The 18433-nt window shown below is 51.9% G+C and overlaps 1 protein-coding gene across 1 annotated transcript; it reads left to right on the forward strand.

Moving 5' to 3' along the window:
* The first annotated feature begins 10677 nt into the window (after positions 1-10677).
* Positions 10678-18418, forward strand: DCAF15 (DDB1 and CUL4 associated factor 15). The gene is made up of 13 exons (XM_059389198.1): positions 10678-10820; positions 12571-12668; positions 12769-12904; positions 13608-13714; positions 13798-13937; positions 14021-14191; positions 15996-16430; positions 16516-16607; positions 16701-16829; positions 16927-17012; positions 17224-17328; positions 17415-17530; positions 17888-18418. The coding sequence occupies exons 1-13, from the start codon at positions 10689-10691 to the stop codon at positions 17941-17943; spliced, it is 1803 nt and encodes a 600-aa protein (XP_059245181.1). The 5' UTR covers positions 10678-10688; the 3' UTR covers positions 17944-18418.
* Positions 18419-18433: the final 15 nt, after the last annotated feature.

The following is an 18433-nucleotide window of genomic DNA, read 5'->3' on the forward strand; positions in this document are numbered from 1 at the left end:
ATTTATCTGAGAGAGAGAGCACAAGCAAGGGGAGGGGGAGAGGGAGAGGGAGAAGCACACTCTCTGCTGAGCAGGGAGCCCAGTTCTGGGTTCAATCCCAGGACCCTGAGATCATGACCTGAGCTGAAGGCAGACATTTAACCCATTGAGCCACCCAGGCATCCCACTAAGATTTTTTTTTTTTTTAGATTTATTTATTTATTATTTGAGAGAGAGAGGTGGCAGAGGGGCATAGGAAGAGGAAGAGAGAAAATCCCAAGCAGACTCTGTGCTGAGCATGGATCCTGACACGGGGCTCGATCTCACTACCCCAAGATCATGACCTGAGCCAAAACCAAGGGATCCTTAACTGACTGCACGAACCGGGTGCCCCAGATGTCTTTCTTGTGTAAGCCACCATTTCTATTTCTTTCTCCTTTGAAAAAAACAACATACTCTTGTCTTAACAACTGCAGAAGCTATCTACAGAGTGAGAGCGGAAGCCACGACATAGATGGCATTAGCCAAGGAGAAAGTATAAAATGAGGAAGGCTCATGCCTGAGGGGTGGGCAGAAGAGAGCCTGCAGGGGTCATGAAGAAGCAGGGTCAGAAAGAGAACCAGATGGTAAAACTGAAATTGTGCCTGCCCTGTTCTTGTGATGGTTAATTGTATAGGTCAAGTGGAGGTTATATTATAAAATGATATTGGGCCATTGGGTACCCAGATTAAACATGATTTCTGGGTGCATCTGTGAAGGTGTTTCCAGAAGATATTAGCATTTAGTTGTCCTCCCCAGAGCATCTGGGGCATTATTGCCCAGGATGGGCATCATTTAATCCATGAAGGGCCTGAATAGAACAAAAAGCAGAAAAGGTGTGGCCGGGACTCAGGGGGCCAAGAGCAGGACCAAGACCCTGGCTCCTGGGGCCCCAAACAGACCAGGTTCAGCCACTTGCCACTGACAAAATCCAAGAGTAAGGAAGGGAATCTATTACAGGGAGGCCAACGTCAGGAAAGACCTTCAGGCCAGTGTCTCAAAGACGGTCTCCCAAGGGCAGAAAATACTTCCAGGTTTATAGAAGGAAAATGTGGGGCAAAGGTGGGTGGGTACACGCAGGTGGACAGTGAAGGTCAAATCGATCATTGTCTTGGAGAACATGGAAGGGGTCTGGCTGGCTCAGGGCTGTCCTTGTGTTTTGAGTGGGTAGTTTCAGTCTTCCGCCTAAGCCACGAGACAATCTGGGAAAAAGAACCCAACTTGGAAAGTCTGAGGTCCAAACGGAGGCAGCCAAAGCCCTCTTTCAAATGGAGGAATTGGTCCTTTTCTCTTCCGGTCTGACTTGGGAGTGGGACACTGATCTTCTCCTGCCCTTGGACTGGGATTTGGGATTTACACCGTCAGCAACCCCCGGTCCTCAGCCTTGGGTGCTCAGACTGGAATTATACCGTGAGGCTCTTGGGTCTCCAGCTTGCTGATGGCAGATTATGAGGCTTCTCAGCCTCCCTAATCACATAAGCTAATTCCTCATTATAAATCTCTCTCTCTCTTTTAAAAAGATTTTATTTATTTATTTGACAGAGAGAGAGAAAGAGTGCAAGCAGGGCGAGTGACAGAGGAAGAGGGAGAAGCAGGCTCCCCGCTGAGCAGGACTCTGAGATCGTGACCAGCTGGCCCTAAATCTTTCTATAGATAGATAATAGATGAGATATTGATATACATATGGATAGATCAATCAATAGACATAGATCTATATATATAGATCAAAGATATTATATATCTATAATGATATATACATATATATATGGAGATATATGTAAAAAAATAAACATATGATAAGAGGTATATGCAGGGGGCGCCTGGGTGGCTCAGTGGGTTAAAGCCTCTGCCTTTGGCTCAAGTCATGATCCCAGGGTCCTGGAATCGAGCCCCACATCAGGCTCTCTGCTCAGCAGGGAGACTGCTTCCTCCTCCTCTCTCTCTCTGTGTGCCTCTCTGCCTACTTGTGATCTCTGTCTGTCAAATAAATAAATAAAATCTTAAAAAAAAAAAAAGAGGTATATGCAGGTACAGATATATCTACTTATTGGCTCTATTTCACATATGCATGTATAAAAGGATATACACACACACATATATATAAAGGATAAAGGATATATATATATATAAAAGATATATCATATATACATACAGATACATACCACATTGGTTCTGCTTCACATGTGTATTAGACAGGCAGGCGAGATCACTCTGTGTTCCAAACAGCCCCGAAGGTCAGTGAGTAACACCAGAGTTGATCATCCGCACAATATGATCCCAACAGATCAGCAGGGCCTCTGAGCCCCACAGCCATGCAGGGAGCCAGCCCAACAGAAGCAGCCCCATCTTGAACCACAGCCCACCCCACCCCCACCATTGCCGGGCGCCATGGAAAACAGAGACAGGACTTCCAAGTCAGCTTTTCAGGGTTTTCCATCCAGAAGTACCACCGAACCCTCTGCTCCTGCTTCATGGGCCAGGATCAGTCACATAGTCCTGCCTGACTGCGAGAGACAGAGAAACTGAGGGCAAGGGTTGGGGGATGGGGAGGAGTCAGTGGAATATTTGGAGTGTTACTCTCTGTGCAGCACTCAAGGACCAGAAGTCTATTCTGAAAAATCACTTTTTAAAAAGATTTTGGCACCTGGGTGGCTCAGTGGGTTAAGCCTCTGCGTTCAGCTCAGGTCAAGATCTCAGGGTCCTGGGATCGAACTCCACATCAGGCTCTCTGCTCAGCAGGGAGCCTGCTTCCCCTGTCTCTCTGCCTGCCTCTCTGTCTGCTTCTGATCTCTCTCTGTGTCAAATAAATAAGTAAAATTTTTTTAAAAAATTAAAAAATAAAAAGATTTTATTTATTTATTTGAGGGAGAGAGTATGAGCTGGCAGGGGGAGGGGCAGAGGGAAAGAGAAGCGGGCTCCCTGCTGAGCGGGGCTCAATCCCAGGATCCCAAGAACATGACACGAGCCAAAAGCAGATGCTTAGCCCACTGAGCCCCCCAGGCGCCCCTATTCTGGAAAAACTCTTACACAGCGGGTAACGGATACGTGCAAGGACATTCCCTGTGGGGCGCTTTTATTACAGTGAAAATTCTCTCTTGCCCTGGATCCCACACGGCTTGTGATTTGAATTCTCGTCACTTCCTCAGAGAGCCCCTTACCAGAACCCCCCAATCAGAAGCAACATTTTTTTAAAAAGATTTTATTTATTTGTTTGACAGAGATCACAAGTAGGCAGAAAAGCAGGCAGAGAGAGAGGAGGAAGCAGGCTCCCTGCTGAGCAGAGAGCCCGATGCGGGGCTCTATCCCAGGACCCTGGGATCATGACCTGAGCCGAAGGCAGAGGCTTTAACCCACTGAGCCACCCAGGTGCCCCCAGAAGCAACATTTTTGTCTCTCTCTCTCCTCTTCCCTGCTTTATTTTTCTTTCTGGTAAATTCTCACATTCTAATTTATGTATTTGCCCACTGTCCATGGTCCTCTCCCACAGTGGAGGTGGGCCCTTGGCCGTAGTCACCTCTGTTCTCCAGCACCTGGAACGGTGTCTAGTACATACCGGGGGTCAGCAAACATCCGTTGTGTGAGCAAATTTTTTAAAAAAGCCCATAAGAGGAAAACAAACAAATAAAAAGTGTGTCCTATTAAAATAAGAGAGACCCAGGTCTAGACTTGCAAGGGACTACTCGATCTCTACATCATGCATTAGTTTCCTGGAGCTATTGTACCAAGGGCCACACACAAGGCAGCTTAAAAACAACAGACATTTATTCGTTTCAGAAGTTCAAATTATTTATGTGGACTTGCGGAAACTGGAAGTCCAAAGTCAAGGTGTTGGCAGACTTGTTCCTTCTGGAGGCTCCTTCCTTGTATCTCTTCCAGCTTCTTGTGGTTGCTGGCAATCTTTGATGTTCTTGGGTCTGTGGCTGCGCCCCTGCACTCTGTCTCAGTTTCCACGTGGCCTTTTCCTGTGTGTGTGTATGTGTCTGTTCCTCCTCCTCTCTCTTATAAGGACTCTGGTCTTGGGATTTAGGGCCCAGCTGGTTAATCCAGGATAATCTCATGATCTTTAACTTAATTACACATTTTTTTTCCAAATAAGGTCATATTCACATGTTTAGTGGGTCAGGACATCAGAATATCCTTTTGTGGGTCGCCATGCAAACTGTTGTATGGATTAGTGTGAGTCGGGCTAATCTTGGAGGGAAAAAAAGGTGCAGAACAAGGATGGCAATTTTGATCATTTTCATAAATTAAAAAAGGTAGGGTGCCTGGGTGGCTCAGTCAGTTAAGGGGCCGCCTCCGGCTCAGGTCATGATCCCAGGGTTCTGGAATCGAGTCCCACAGCGGGCTCCCTGCCCAGCAGAAGTCCTGCTTCTCCCTCTCCCTCTGCCTCCTGCTCTGCCTACTTGTGCTCTCTCTCTATCTCTCTGTCAAATAAATAAATAAATAATCTTTTTTTTCCCCCTAAATATTTATTCATTTATTTGACAGACAGAGATCACAAGTAGGCAGAGAGGCAGGCAGAGAGAGGAAGGGAAGCAGCCCCTCTGCTGAGCAGAGAGCCTGATGCGGGGCTCGAACCCAGGACCCTGGAACCATGACCTGAGCCAAAGGCAGAGGCTTTTTTTTTTTTTTTAAAGTTTTATTTATTTATTTGACAGAGAGAAATCACAAGTAGTCGGAGAGGCAGGCAGAGAGAGAGAGAGGGAAGCAGGCTCCCCGCTGAGCAGAGAGCCCAATGCGGGACTCGATCCCAGGACCCTGAGATCATGACCTGAGCCGAAGGCAGTGGCTTAACCCACTGAGCCACCCAGGCACCCCAATAAATAAATAATCTTTATTTTTTTTTTTAAAGATTTTATTTATTTGTTTGACAGAGAGAAATCACAAGTAGGCAGAGAGAGAGAGAGGAGGAAGCAGGCTCTCTGCTGAGCAGAGAGCCCGATGCGGGACTCGATCCCAGGACCCTGAGATCATGACCTGAGCCGAAGGCAGCGGCTTAACCCACTGAGCCACCCAGGCACCCAAATAAATAATCTTTAAAAAAATTTAAAAGGGTATCTGTTGCCTTGATGGGTGGGTGGGCAGCTGGGGCTAAGGGGAGAGGAGGTGTTGCCACCATATGTCCTTGTACGTCTGTCGAATTAAAAAAAAAAAAAAACAAAACTTGACTTCGGTATTCATGACATGCAGTAGTATGAAAATGCTTAAAGATTTTATAATTTATTTATTTATTTGGGAAGGAGAGAGAGAGCTTAAGTGGGGTGAGGGAGAGGAAATCTCAGGCAGACTCCCTGCTGAGCACAGAGCCAGATGCGGGGCTCCCATCTCACGACCCTGAGATCATGACCTGAACCGAAATCAAGAGTCAGACACAACCAACTGAGCCGCCCAGACGCCCCCAGAATGAAAACATTTTAAAGCGTACATGAGTCAAAACTCATCATTCCAAACCTCAGCAATTTTGCACTTGAGAAAACCGTAACCATAGTTACTGAACATTACCATCACCTCCAAAAGCATCCTTCTGCTGCTGGGTCAGCCTCCCTCCGCTTCCCCTTCATGCCCAACCCCAGGCAACCACAGATCTACTGTCTGTCACTGTGGATCAGGTGGCAGTTTCTAGAAATTAATATGAATGGAATCATGAGGTGTGTAGTTTGTGGTGTCTGGCTTCTTCTATTTGGGACAGTTGAGTTTTATTTTTTTTATTTTTATTTTTTTAAGATTTTATTTATTTATTTGACAGAAAGAGAGACAATGAGAGAGGGAACACTTGTTCCCTCCCACAAGCAGGAAGTGGGAGAGGGAGAAGCAGGCTTCCTGCTGAGCAGGGACCCCGATGTGGGGCCCGATGTGGGGCTCGATTCCAGGATGCTGGGATCGTGACCTGAGCCAAAGGCAGATACTTAACGACTGAGCCACCTAGGCACCCCAAGGGACAGTGACTTTTAGATTCATCTGTGTTACATGCATTGAGAGTTCATTCCTCTTTTATTTTTTAAAGATTTTATTTATTTATTTGTCAGAGGGAGAGCACAAACAGGGGGAGTGGCAGAGGGAGAGGGAGAAGCAGGCCCCCAATGCAGGACTCGATCCCAGGACCCTGGGACCATGATCTGAGTTGAAGGCAAATGCTTAATGACTGAGGCACCTGGGCACCCCAAGTTCATTACTCTTTTAAAATTTACTTAAAATTTTGAAAAATTGAGATAGAACTGGCATAGAACATGAGTCTTAGATGGACCATAATTTGTTTTTGTTTATTACTTGGATGGGCCACCATTTGTTTATCATATGTTGATGGTATTCTACTTTCTTCTTATTTGGGGCTGTTGCATAAAACTGCTATGAATGGTCCTGAGCCAGTCTGGCAGTAAACATGTCTTCGAGAAGTTCTCTTGGGTAAATACATAGGAGTAACATGGCAGAATCATACAGTGAGTGTCCATTTAACTTAAGAAACTGCCCAATTGTCTTCCAAAGTCATTGTGCCACTTTCCACTCCCACGGGCACTCTGTGAGAGTTTTAGTTCCTCCGAGTCCTTGTCAACACTTTGTATGGTCAGACTTCAATTTTAGCCACTTTGGTGGGTGTGTCATAGTATGACATTGTGGCTAGATTTGCGTTTCTTTGAGGACTAATAATGTCAAACATCTTTTCTTGTAATCACTGACCATTCTATGTCTTCCCCGTGATGAATTTCAAACTGCATAAAGGTAATATTTATTTAAAAGTAAATGATCACACCCACTGGGACAGCTTGTATCAAAAAACAGAAGACAACAAATGTTGGCAAAGATGTAGATAAACTGGAACTCACTATCCACCCAGGTGCTACAACCACCTCTAAACCCCTTCCCATCTTCACCCAAATACCTGGGGTCCATGAACTGACCCATTGGCTCCGAATATGGCCACTTCTCTCCATCTCCATGCTATTACATGAATGAATCTAAGCCACCATAACTTCGCCCTGGCCTCCCTGAGGCGATTCTTGCCCACTACCCTTAGTCCCCTAAACATTGTCCACACAGAAACCAAATGATCTTTCACCAAAACTCTTCAAAAACTACTTTTTATTTTGAAATAATGATCACGTTACAGAGGATTTGTGCTAAGGACTAAATGTTTGCGTCTCCCCTAAATGCATGTGTTGAAACCGAGCCCCCAATGTGATGGAATAGAAGGTGGGACACAAGGCAGGTGATTAGATCACGAGGATGGAGACTTCATGAATGGGATTAGGACCCTGTAGGAGAGCTGGTGAAATCTCTCTCCCTCTCTCTTTCTGTCTCTCTCAGCCACGTGAGGATATAGCGAGGAGGCGATTGTCTACAATCTAGGAAGTGGTCCCTCACCAGACACTGGCTATACCAGTGCCTTGGTCTTTAACTTCACAGCCTCCAGAACTGAAAGAACTGAGAGAAATAAATTAACCTTGTCTATAGTATTTTTATTATGGCAATTCAACAGGCTAAGATAATTTGCAAAATTGGCACCCTGCAAAGTTGCAAAGCTCTTGTCTACCCTTCACCCCATTGGCCCGAATGTTAACATCTTACATAACGATGGTACAGTTGTCACAACTAAGAGATGAACTAACATTGGCACAATACTGTTCATTAAACTACAGGCTTATTATGAATTACACCAGTTTTCTCTCTGATGTCTTTTTCTGGTCCAAGATCCTAACCAGGACATCACATTTCATTGACTGTGTCTCCTAAGACTTCTCTAATCTGTGCCAATTTCTTCGTCATGCTTTGTTTCTCACAATCTTGGCATTTTTTTTTAAAGATTTTATTTATTTATTTGACAGAGAGAGATCACAGTAGACAGAGAGACAGGCAGAGAGAGAGAGGGAAGCAGGCTCCCCGCTGAGCAGAAAGCCCGATGCGGGACTCGATCCCAAGACCCTGAGATCATGACCCGAGCCGAAGGCAGCGGCTTAACCCACTGAGCCACCTTGGCAGGTGCCCCAACCTTGGCATTTTTTTAAAAAAGATTTATTTATTTACTTGAGAGAGAGGATGCAAATGGAGGGGAGGGGCAGAGGGAGCAGGGGAGAGAATCTCATGTTACCAACTCCACGGTGAGCACAGAGTCCAACACAGGGCTCAGTCTCAGGACCTCCGGATCATGACCTGAGCTGAAATGAAGAGCTGGACCTTAACGAACTGGGCCACCCAGGTTCCCCTTCATGACCTTGACGTTTCTGAAGTGTCCTAACTAGGTCTTTTGTAGAATATCCCTCAGTTTGGGACAAACGTCTTGTCTTTTCTCAAGAGTGGACTGAGGTTATGGATTTAAGGGACGATACCAGAGACGTGATGTGTCCTCTTCATCACCTCCTATCAGGGGTACATGCATATGACTCATGGCTACGATATTTTTTTTTAAAGATTTTTGTTTATTTGTTTGTTTATTTGAGATAGAGAAAGAGAGAGGGAGAGAGTGCAAACATGGGGGGAGGGTAGAGGGAGAAGCAGGGTCTCCGCTGAGTGGGGGAGCCCAATGCAGGGCTTGATCCCAGGACCCCGGGATCATGACATGAACTGAAAGCAGACAGTTAACTAACCTGCTTGTGGTAGTATCTGCCAGGTTTCTCCACTACTAAGTTACTTTTTGCACTTTCCATACTTTTATTCTTTAGACACAAGTCTCTAAATCCAGCCCACACCCAACAAGGTGAATTAAGCTCCATCATGTGGTCAGGCAGGGTTCGTGAGTGGGGAGAAGTAGAGAGAAAGAGAGAATCCCAAGCAGGCTTCACCCCCAGCCCAGAATCTGAGGCAGGGCTCAATCCCAGGACCCTGAGCCAAAATCAAGAGTTAGACACTTAACCTACTGAGTCACCCAGGTGCCCCTGTGGACATATATTTTTAAAAACCCAGCAAATAAATATTTTAGGAGACATACTTTTAGGGTAGGCGAATGTCATGTTTCCTCCTTGAAGTTTCATTCACTAATTTTAACACTCATTGGTAGATTTTGACTGCTGCAATTATATCTGTGACGTCTGCCTGATAATGATTTTTTAAATTCCCTCATTCCTTCTATACTTATTAATTGAACATGTTCTATATGGAAGGGTCATCTCTTTCCCCCCATTTTTTATTCAATCATTTATTTATACCAGTATGGATTCATTGGTATTTATTTCTTTGGATCACGATGATCTTTCATTATTAGTTTTGTTTTTTTTTTTAATCTCTTCATCCAACATGGGGCATGACCTCCAGGCCCTGAGATCAAGGGCTGCATGTTCTACCCATTGAGCCAGTGAGATACTCCATGGATCACAATCTTTTAAATCTCCCAGCAGATTCCATCATACTAAAAACCTCCAGAGACTTCCCTTTATGCTTAGGAGTAAAATCCAGCTATCTTGCTTACCAACACTCCCTGCCTGCTTTCCTGTCCTTGTGTTTTCCTTGCTTATTTTTTCCCTTGTTCATTCCTGCTTTGGCCCAAACTGGACTTTCTGTGGTCTCTCAGTCATGTCACCCTCATTCCTCTGAAGGCTTTCTCTTTGTTGGAATATTCCTCTTCCTCACCTGCACAGGGCCCCTCTATGACTGCCCTGAGCAGCCTTCTTCCTTCCCTTTGATTTCTAATCCTACCTGGAATTAGATAACCAAAAATCCATTTCCTTCTTTATCACCTGTCTTGTTCCCCAGCTCTAGAATATAGTAGGCACTCAATAAATATTTGTTGACTAAATGAATGCATGAGGCTGGACAAATGAGAAGTCTGAGATCCATTCACTTCTTCCCTGATTATAGTTACAACTGAGGTATATGCATGTCAGGTACTCGGGAGCACTATGCTGTAAGCCTCAGTTTCATGAGAATGAAATGACCCTTGGAGTAATAGATTATTATTTATAAATGTATTATTTATAATAATAAAAGGACCTATCTGCAAAACTGTTGCGAAGATTAAATGAGCAAACGCCACAAAAAGATGATACTTCTAGCAGACATTCAACAATTATTACTGTCATCTGTAAAATGGGCACAACAGTGACCTACTGCATAGAATTGTTGTAAGCTCAGAACCATGTCTAGCACATGGTTAGTGCTCTAGAAGCCATCGATGCTATCGTTAACATCATCGCTGCCCCCGCCCATCTGAAAGATGTTTTCATCAACTCTCTTTTTTTTTTTTTTTTGCAAATCCCTTTCCTTGGCCTGGCCCGGCCTGTGATGGCCCCAGGATAGTCGCCAGGCCTCTTCGCATCTGGATAGGGCGCTGCGGGGACTCCGGCCGGGTCTGGACCACAAGCTCTCATCGCCCCGCCCACGGGCCTGGACCGCCCGCGGTCTCCATGGAAACCCACCAGCCACAGTGGGGCGTGACGCCGCCGAGAGGGATAGGGGCCTTCGCCTATCCGGTCAAAGTCGCCTCGGCAAGGGGTGCAAACCGAGCCTCTTGACGGGTGCGTCCTTGCGGAAAGGCGGGAATACGGCGGCGAACCACAGGGTTTGTATCATCTCAGCCAATCAAGGGCCGAGGTGGCTATGATGGACAGGCCTAGCGGGAAGAGGCCCCGAATGCGGGCTTTCACCCAACCGACCGGCCGCAATGCCGAGAAAGGGCCAATGAGGAGGCGGCGGGGGTGGGACAAAAAGGCCGGTTGCTCCGGAAGTGGAGGGAGGGGGTGAAAATGGCGCCCAGCTCGAAATCGGAGCGGAACAGCGGGGCCGGGAGCGGCGGCGGCGGCCCCGGGGGCGCCGGGGGGAAGCGGGCAGCAGGGCGGCGGCGGGAGCACGTCCTCAAGCAGCTGGAGCGGGTCAAGGTAAGGCCTGGAGTCTTGGAGGAGCGCGCCGGAGGGTGGGGAGAAGGGACGAGGGAGGCGGAGGGAAGGAGGCGTTCGCGGGGTGAGGGGTTGGGGGCGGAGCCGCGGGGGAGGGGGCTCGGAGGAAGGGGGCTGGGCGGGGCCCGGGGGAGAGGGCTTGGATGGAGGGGGCTGGGACGGGGGTTTGGATGGAGAGGACTGGGGGCGGATTCCGGGGGAGGGGGCTCTGATGGAAAGGCTGGTGTGGTGGCTGAGAAAGGGCTTGGAGAGAGGGAGGTCGCTGGAGGAATAAGGAGGAAGGGGGCGATCCAGGGTCAGACTCATTTTTCAAAACCCTGCTCCCATGGCCCCTCCGTTATGGAGCTTTCCCACCCCCGTGGCGGAGCCCCTGCGACCGGCTTTGGGCTTCCTCTGCCTGCTGTTCCTCTCTCTGTCCCGGCTCCGACCGCACGGGAGCAGGGAATTCCTGTACCTGTGTCTGCCTCCCCCACTGAATGGGAGCGACCTCCTTGGAGAAAGCCTGGTCTTCCCCCTCAGACTGGGAGCTCCCTGAGCACCGCTCTGTCTTCTCCATCAGACAGTAAACTCACAACGTGCCAGCATGTCTCTCCCACATCCTTTGGGGTGCTCTGGGAGGGCAGACATGTGAATCTGCTGTCAGGTCAGCAGCAACCTGGGCAGAACTACATTCCCGTGGATAGGGAAAGTGCCTTCTCCATTAGTCTGGGAACTCTGTGAAGGCAGTGCTGTGTCTCCTCCTTTTGACGAGATTCTGGGGCAGGGACTGTCTCCGCCTTCAGCCTGGTTGTTCCCGGGTTGGGCTGTGGCTCCACCCTTAGCTTGGAAGCTCCTGGGACAGGGATTGTGTCTCCCCGGTCAGCCTGGGCTTCACCAACAGAGCTGTTCCATAAGACTGGCATCCCCTTGAGGAGTGGGCTTTCTCCCTCATCTGCTAGGGAGCTCGCCAGATAGGTCTCTTTCCCATCAGTACTCTTGAGGGTAAGGCCAAGTGTCTCACTCAGACTGGGCTGTAGGACTCAGGGTGCTCTGATCCCCTACTACACAGCTTGTGCCTGCCTGTCCCCTCCTTGAAGTTTTTGGGATGAGGGAGATGGTTAGAAGGTGGCTAGGTTAAGTGAGAAGGGGGAATTGGGCAGGAATTGGAAGGTCACTGGTTAGCCCCTCTTCTGCCTCAGTAGGTCCCCAGGTGAGGCCAGGGCCCTCTCAAAGGTCCTGAGCACTGTGTGTGTAGGCTAATGGGTTAGGGACTGGTGAGTTCAGTTGGTCAAGCCTCCTTAGTGGCCAAGGACACCTACAGCTCAGTGTACCATGAAGAAGCCTTCAGGAAGGCAGCCAGTGGCACACTGTGGCCAAGGGTGAATGGGAAACCTTCCTGGGGGTGGGGGTTAATGACAGTGCCGGTCCTTAGAACCTGGGTGCTTGGGCAAGAGGGGCTCTGAGGTTGAAGAGATATGGGACTGGGAGGGTGTCATGGGTCCCTAGTGTAAGGGGACGCTCAAGTGAGGCCCAGGGCATGGGTCCCTGGTGGAAGGGGAGGCTCAAGTGAGGCCCAGTTGATCCATCTTCCCCAGCTATTCCCACCTTCCAGAGCTTGGATTGCTCTTGACCGTCATGGTTGTTGGGAAGTGGGCCTGTGTGTCTGGGCTAGACCCTGGGGGTGCTACTCTGCTTTAGGTGAGGGGACTGGGGCGTGATGGTGCCTCAAGAGCCAGGGCCACCCCTTTCCCAGATCAGTGGGCAGCTCTCCCCTCGCCTCTTCCGGAAGCTGCCGCCCAGGGTCTGCGTCTCCCTCAAGAACATTGTGGATGAGGACTTTCTCTACGCAGGGTGAGGCTGCGTGAGGCTGGGATGGGGTGGGGGTTGGTGGGGGGTGGCTGGGTGGGGCGGTAGGTCGGTCTTGACCTGGCTGTTTTGCCTGCCTCCACAGACACATCTTCCTGGGCTTTTCCAAGTGCGGCCGTTATGTTCTTTCATATACCAGCAGCAGTGGGGATGATGACTTCTCCTTCTACATCTATCATCTGTACTGGTGGGAGTTCAACGTCCACAGCAAGCTCAAGCTGGTAGGGCCGGGCCCAGGGCTGGGCTATCCCTTCCAGCAACGTGACCAGCAGATCACAGCATCCCCCGAGCCTCACAGTCCTTGTCTGTAAAGTGGAGAAATTCTACTCCAAGGGTCACTGTCAGTATTCCGTGCCTTAGGTCAAACCAGGTGCAGCCGCCGTTTTTATAGTTGAAAGTGGGTAGGTGGTGGCACTTGCGTGTGGTTTGACTCAGCCTAAGAAGCACACAGCAGGCTTAGGCCAGGTGGGACCTGGTAGCTTTGCTAGTCTGTGCACTTAACCCTGACTTTGACTCCTTGAACCCCCCTCCCCCAGGAGGTGAGTGCTGTTACCCCAGTTTACACATGAGCTCGGAAAGGTGAACAGGTTTCGGGGTGGATAGGGTGTGGATCTGATGTGTCTGGCAGAGTCCCCTTTCTTGGGGCTGGGCTCTCTCCTCAGCTTCCTCCTGTGCCAGGCCAGCTTCCCTGTTTCCCCTCCTCCTAAGGGGAGCCTCCCCAGCCTGTCCTCAGGAAGGCAGAGGGGTGTGGTGTAGGAGCTGCTTGGGACTCCCTGGGTCGAGCCACCCGCCCCCACCCAAAAGGTTGCTCCTGCCAGCTCAGCCCCAGCTCCAATTCCTGCCCAGCATTGTGCATCCTTGGTCCCCTACGCACCCCCACCCTACTTGCTCTCACCCTATACCGACCCTGAACGTGCTGCTCAGGTCCGGCAGGTGCGGCTCTTCCAGGATGAGGAGATCTATAGCGACCTGTACCTGACCGTGTGTGAGTGGCCCAGTGACGCCTCCAAGGTCATCGTCTTTGGGTTCAAGTAAGACTTGGGGACATGGGAGGCCTGGGGACCCGGGGAGGGCGGTGCGTGGGCCAGGTTGCTGAAGGCATGCCGGCCCCCAGCACCCGCTCAGCCAACGGGATGCTCATGAACATGATGATGATGAGTGACGAGAACCACAGAGACATCTACATCAGCACCGTGGCGGTACCACCGCCAGGCCGCTGTGCCGCCTGCCGGGAAGCCAGCCGGGCCCATCCAGGTGAGCGGCTGGGGGCCTCGGGGTGCGGGCTGCCTCCCTGCCCCGAGGCCACGCGTGAGCCCGCAGTGCGTGTATTGCTGCAGGCGACCCGAGCGCACAGTGCCTGCGGCACGGCTTCATACTGCACACGAAGTACCAGGTGGTCTACCCCTTCCCCACCTTCCAGCCCGCCTTCCAGCTCAAGAAGGACCAGGTGGTGCTGCTCAACACCAGCTACTCCCTGGTGGCCTGCGCCGTCTCCGTCCACTCGGCAGGTAGGCCCCTGGGTCTGAGGACGGGCCTGGTGCCCTCTGGAATCCTCCAAGCCCCCAGTCCCCTGATCCCAAATGAGATCTTCAGAAGTGAAGTCCCTTGTCCAAGGTAACTCAGCTGGAAAGCAGGGATATGGACTCCCAAGCTAGCTATGCTCCACCCCAGCGCTGTTCTCTAGAACTTAGCACAGGGCTGGGATGGTCTATATCTGCCAGGTCTATATCTGCAACAGCTGCCACTAGTAGCCACTGAAAGTGGCTCATGTGACCAAGGAACTGAGTTTTTAATTTCAGTTCATTTTAGTTGAGTTCAAAAAGCCACATGTGGTCGCGGCTACCATGCTGGACGGCACAGTGCTCTCTCCAAAAATTGGAAATTTTTGGAGATCACAAGGTGATGTCCCTTGACAGAGTGGCTGAAGTTAAGAAGCTGGACAGTGGTACGGGCTGGTGGGGATGTTCGCTCCCTCCCCCACCGCCGCTCTCTCAGGGCCGCACATGTGAGCGGTCCTGTGCCTGACCACGTCCAAGGCTTTGCGGGCTGCGAGCTCCATCCCTGGGGCTCAGGGAGGTCAGACAAGGCAGATGTTCTCTTGGATGAGCAGTTTCAGTGGGTGCCCCAGCACGCGTGACCATGGAGCATGCTTTAAAGATGTGCTTGAGTGCAGACAAAACGAAGGGAGACCTATAACCGGATAATGATACCACTCACATATAAATTAAAAATATGTTTTGATTTTGCAAGAACGCAGTCAAATGAGAAGACACCCACTAACTACATGATAATGGTTTCCCCTGGGAGGGGGAGGGGAGTGGATATGAAGAGAGAATTAAATGTATAAAATGGAGTGCACACATCAGCAAGAGCCAGGGCGCCTTGTTTCTGGGCCCATCCAGGGGCCTCCTGGCCCTGGCCGCTTTTGCCACTGTGGGCAAGGCCCTGCCCCTCATCAGGCTGTGAGCCCCCAACAAGCCGGGGCTGGCTGAGACCCATACTCCTGGACTTGTGGCTGTGGCTCCCTGTAGGAAGTGTCACGTGGGAAAGGACTCAGCTGTACGCATTCGGGGGTGAGGGGGCCACTGTCCCCCATGTCTAACACCTTACCACTTACACAGAGGGACACTGAGTTTTGACTTGGCCATTTTCCGTGCTGGTGGACAGGAGTGCATTGGTTCGTGCTGTCCTGCAGCGTGACCTTGGACAAGTTTCTCCTTGAGCCTCGGTCCCTAGTCTCTGAACTGGGAGGACACAGCCTCCCCGCTCAAGATTGATTGTGGGGGGCCCTACGGAGGTGGTGCAGGCAGAGGTCCTGGTGCTGCTCATTCTGTGCTTCAGGGTTCTCCATGCTGAGCTCACGCTCCCAGAGGGGAGCCAGTCCCTAGTCAGGCGGACAGCGACGGAGGCCTGGGATTTGGCTGCTGAGTGCCCAAGCCAGTCAGCTCCCTTTGGGAACAATGAATGGCTGTGTAGGAAACTCAGACTTCGGTGATCTTTAGCTTTTGTCACTGTCAGCCGCCCAGGGGCAGGGATTTATGTGGCTTTCCACTCGTGTCCTCAGTGTGTGGCATTTGGTAAATGCTCAAAATTGAAGTCTGAATGAAAGTGTCATTTATGTGCACACGTGCGTGTACAAGGCCTTTTTCCTGAGTGTTTCTGACTGATCTTTCAATATAAGTAAGTCTTCTAGGAGGGTCTCCTCAAGGTGGATTTCTAAGAAGCAGCCCTAGGGCGGTTAGGAAGGTTGGCAGTGTCCTAAACTTGAACTCGACTGTTGAGCACCCCTACCTCCCTCTGTTTTTGTTTCAGGCGAGAGCAGCTTCTGCCAAATTCTGTATGACCACACCGCCTCCCCTACAGCACCCCCGAGCCCCCCTGGGCCCCAGAGCCCTGAGGTGCCCCCTGCCCTCCCCAGCCCCTGCCCTGAAGCAGCTCCCGCCCGGCCCCCTGGGGCCCCCGAGCCCTCACCTGCCATCGCCAAAGCCAAGGAGTTTGTGGCCGACATCTTCCGCAGGGCCAGAGAGGCCAAGGGGGGGACCTTGGAGGAAGCCCGGCCACCCCCTTGCCCAGGGCCCTCGGGCAGCCGCTGCCGTCTGCCCTCAGAGCCCCTGGCCCCAGGCGGGGAGGTGGCACCCCGAGATAGCCCCCCAGCGGCGGAAGCACCGGCCCCAGAGCCGGGCTACGTCAACTACACCAAGCTGTATTATGTGCTGGGGTCCAGCGAAGGGACAGAACCGGAGGATGGTGAGTCAGGAACCCACGCAGCAGGCAGGGCGCTGGGCATGGAAGTTCCCCCTCCCACCCCTACTCCCACTTCCTGTGCCCTCAGAGTTCGAGGATGACAAGATCTCCTTGCCCTTTGTGGTGACTGATCTCCGGGGCCGCAACCTGCGGCCCATGCGGGAGCGGGCTGCTGTCCAGGTTGGTGCCTGTGGGAGGCAGGCCGAGGGGCAGCCCCTGGGGAGCCTGCTGGGGTCGCAGTTACAGCAACCTTCCCCTCCCCACCACCCACAGGGTCAGTATCTGACGGTGGAGCAGCTCACACTGGACTTTGAATACGTCATCAATGAGGTCATCCGCCATGACGCCACCTGGGCCCACCAGTTTTGTTCCTTCAGTGACTATGACATTGTCATCCTGGAGGTGGGCCTGGGGAGGGGACAGGGTGGGCCCAGGGACTCTGTATTCTGGGCATCACCTCAAGAGCTGTCACTGTTGTCCCCGCCCCGCCCCCACCAAGGTCTGCCCGGAAACCAATCAAGTCCTCATCAACATTGGCCTGCTGCTCCTGGCATTCCCGTCCCCAACTGAGGAGGGCCAGCTCCGGTGAGCCGGTGGGAGTAGAGGTGGCCCCCCGTCTCCGCCCAGCAGGAAGCCACACTCCGATTCTTCTGTGGGGGTGGGCAAGCGGGGATGGAGACGACTTTCCCTGCCCCCAAAACTTGGACCAGGCACACCGTAACTGCTCCGGAGAGAGCAGACCCTCAGGGTTGCCGGGGTCCCAGCGCTTTCTCCTTTGCCCCCCACCCCACTGCAGACCAAAGACCTATCACACCAGCCTCAAGGTGGCATGGGACCTCAACACAGGCATCTTCGTGACAGTCAGTGTAGGCGACCTCACTGAGGTCAAGGGGCAGACCAGGTGAGGTGGGGCTGGGGCCAGGGCCGGGGGCCAGGGACCGGGGTGGGCGACCGGGGTGATGAGAGCCCTCACCCCCTTGCCCTCAGCGGCAGTGTCTGGAGCTCGTACCGCAAGAGCTGCGTGGACATGGTCATGAAGTGGCTGGTGCCTGAGAGCAGCGGCCGCTATGTCAACAGGATGACCAACGAGGCGCTGCACAAAGGTGGGCCCTGGGACCCGATGACGGTCAGGACTGAGGTCCTCTGGCACCATGTCAGGTCTAGAACAGGTGTGGATTCCTCTGTGTTCCTGAATGGAGTCCACTGGCCATGAATGGAGTGAGGGGAGGGAAGGGCAGGCTCGCAGAGGACCTGGCAGCTGTGGCGCCTGGGGACCCCCAGCCAGTCCGTTCATTCAGCAGACCTCTACTGGGTAGCTGCTGGGAGGAGGCCTGCAGAACTCAGCAGGGTAATTGCCTTCTGGAACCTTGTGGCCCAAATCACATCAGGGCAGGAGGCAGGCACCTCCCCTCAGCCTGGGCCTGTAGACTTCATGGCTCCCTTCTGCCCCTTCCTTGCAGGGTGCTCGCTGAAGGTTCTGGCAGACAGTGAGCGATACACGTGGATTGTGCTGTGAGGGCCCGGCCGCTCTGGACACTGACTCCAACTACCTCCGCGGCCTGGGAGCCGGTTGCCTTCCTGGCAGCCTCTCCCCGGCTGGCCGGCCGACCGACTGATGACCGACCGACCGACGGACCAGCGCTCGTGTTAGGCTGCGGGGAAGGGAGCTGGGCGGGGCAGCCCCTGGTGGCCTGAGAGTCTGGACGCTTCTTATTTATGCCTATTTAAGTTGGGAAGGGGCAGAGGGAGGGAGCCCCCTGACCCACCAGCCTCAAGCGCCCACCTTCACCCCGCACTGGGCACAGGTCCTTGCTCTCTGCGCATCTGCCCCTTTCCTTGGCTACAGGTGTGGACGTTGCCCCCCAGGGAGGCCGAATGGACCCCCCCTTCCCCTGCCTCAGCCTCCCCCCTACTTGTGGCGGCAGACCTTGTGGCCATCCCCTCCCTCTGCCCCTCGTTCCTCTTCATGTAATAAATGTTTTATTTCTGAACCTCCCTGAATTCCC

Source organism: Mustela nigripes, chromosome 2 (assembly GCF_022355385.1).
Source record: "Mustela nigripes isolate SB6536 chromosome 2, MUSNIG.SB6536, whole genome shotgun sequence".
Taxonomy (NCBI): Eukaryota; Metazoa; Chordata; class Mammalia; order Carnivora; family Mustelidae; genus Mustela; species Mustela nigripes.

What these genes read in the sequence shown, in the direction of transcription:
- DCAF15 (XM_059389198.1), top strand. Translation starts at nt 10,689, where the DNA reads ATGGCGCCCAGCTCGAAATCGGAGCGGAACAGCGGGGCCGGGAGCGGC. An exon ending in CGTCTCCGTCCACTCGGCAG is followed by an intron (nt 14,192 to 15,995) that starts GTAGGCCCCTGG and finishes TTTTTGTTTCAG; the next exon opens with GCGAGAGCAGCTTCTGCCAA. An exon ending in ACTGAGGAGGGCCAGCTCCG is followed by an intron (nt 17,013 to 17,223) that starts GTGAGCCGGTGG and finishes ACCCCACTGCAG; the next exon opens with ACCAAAGACCTATCACACCA.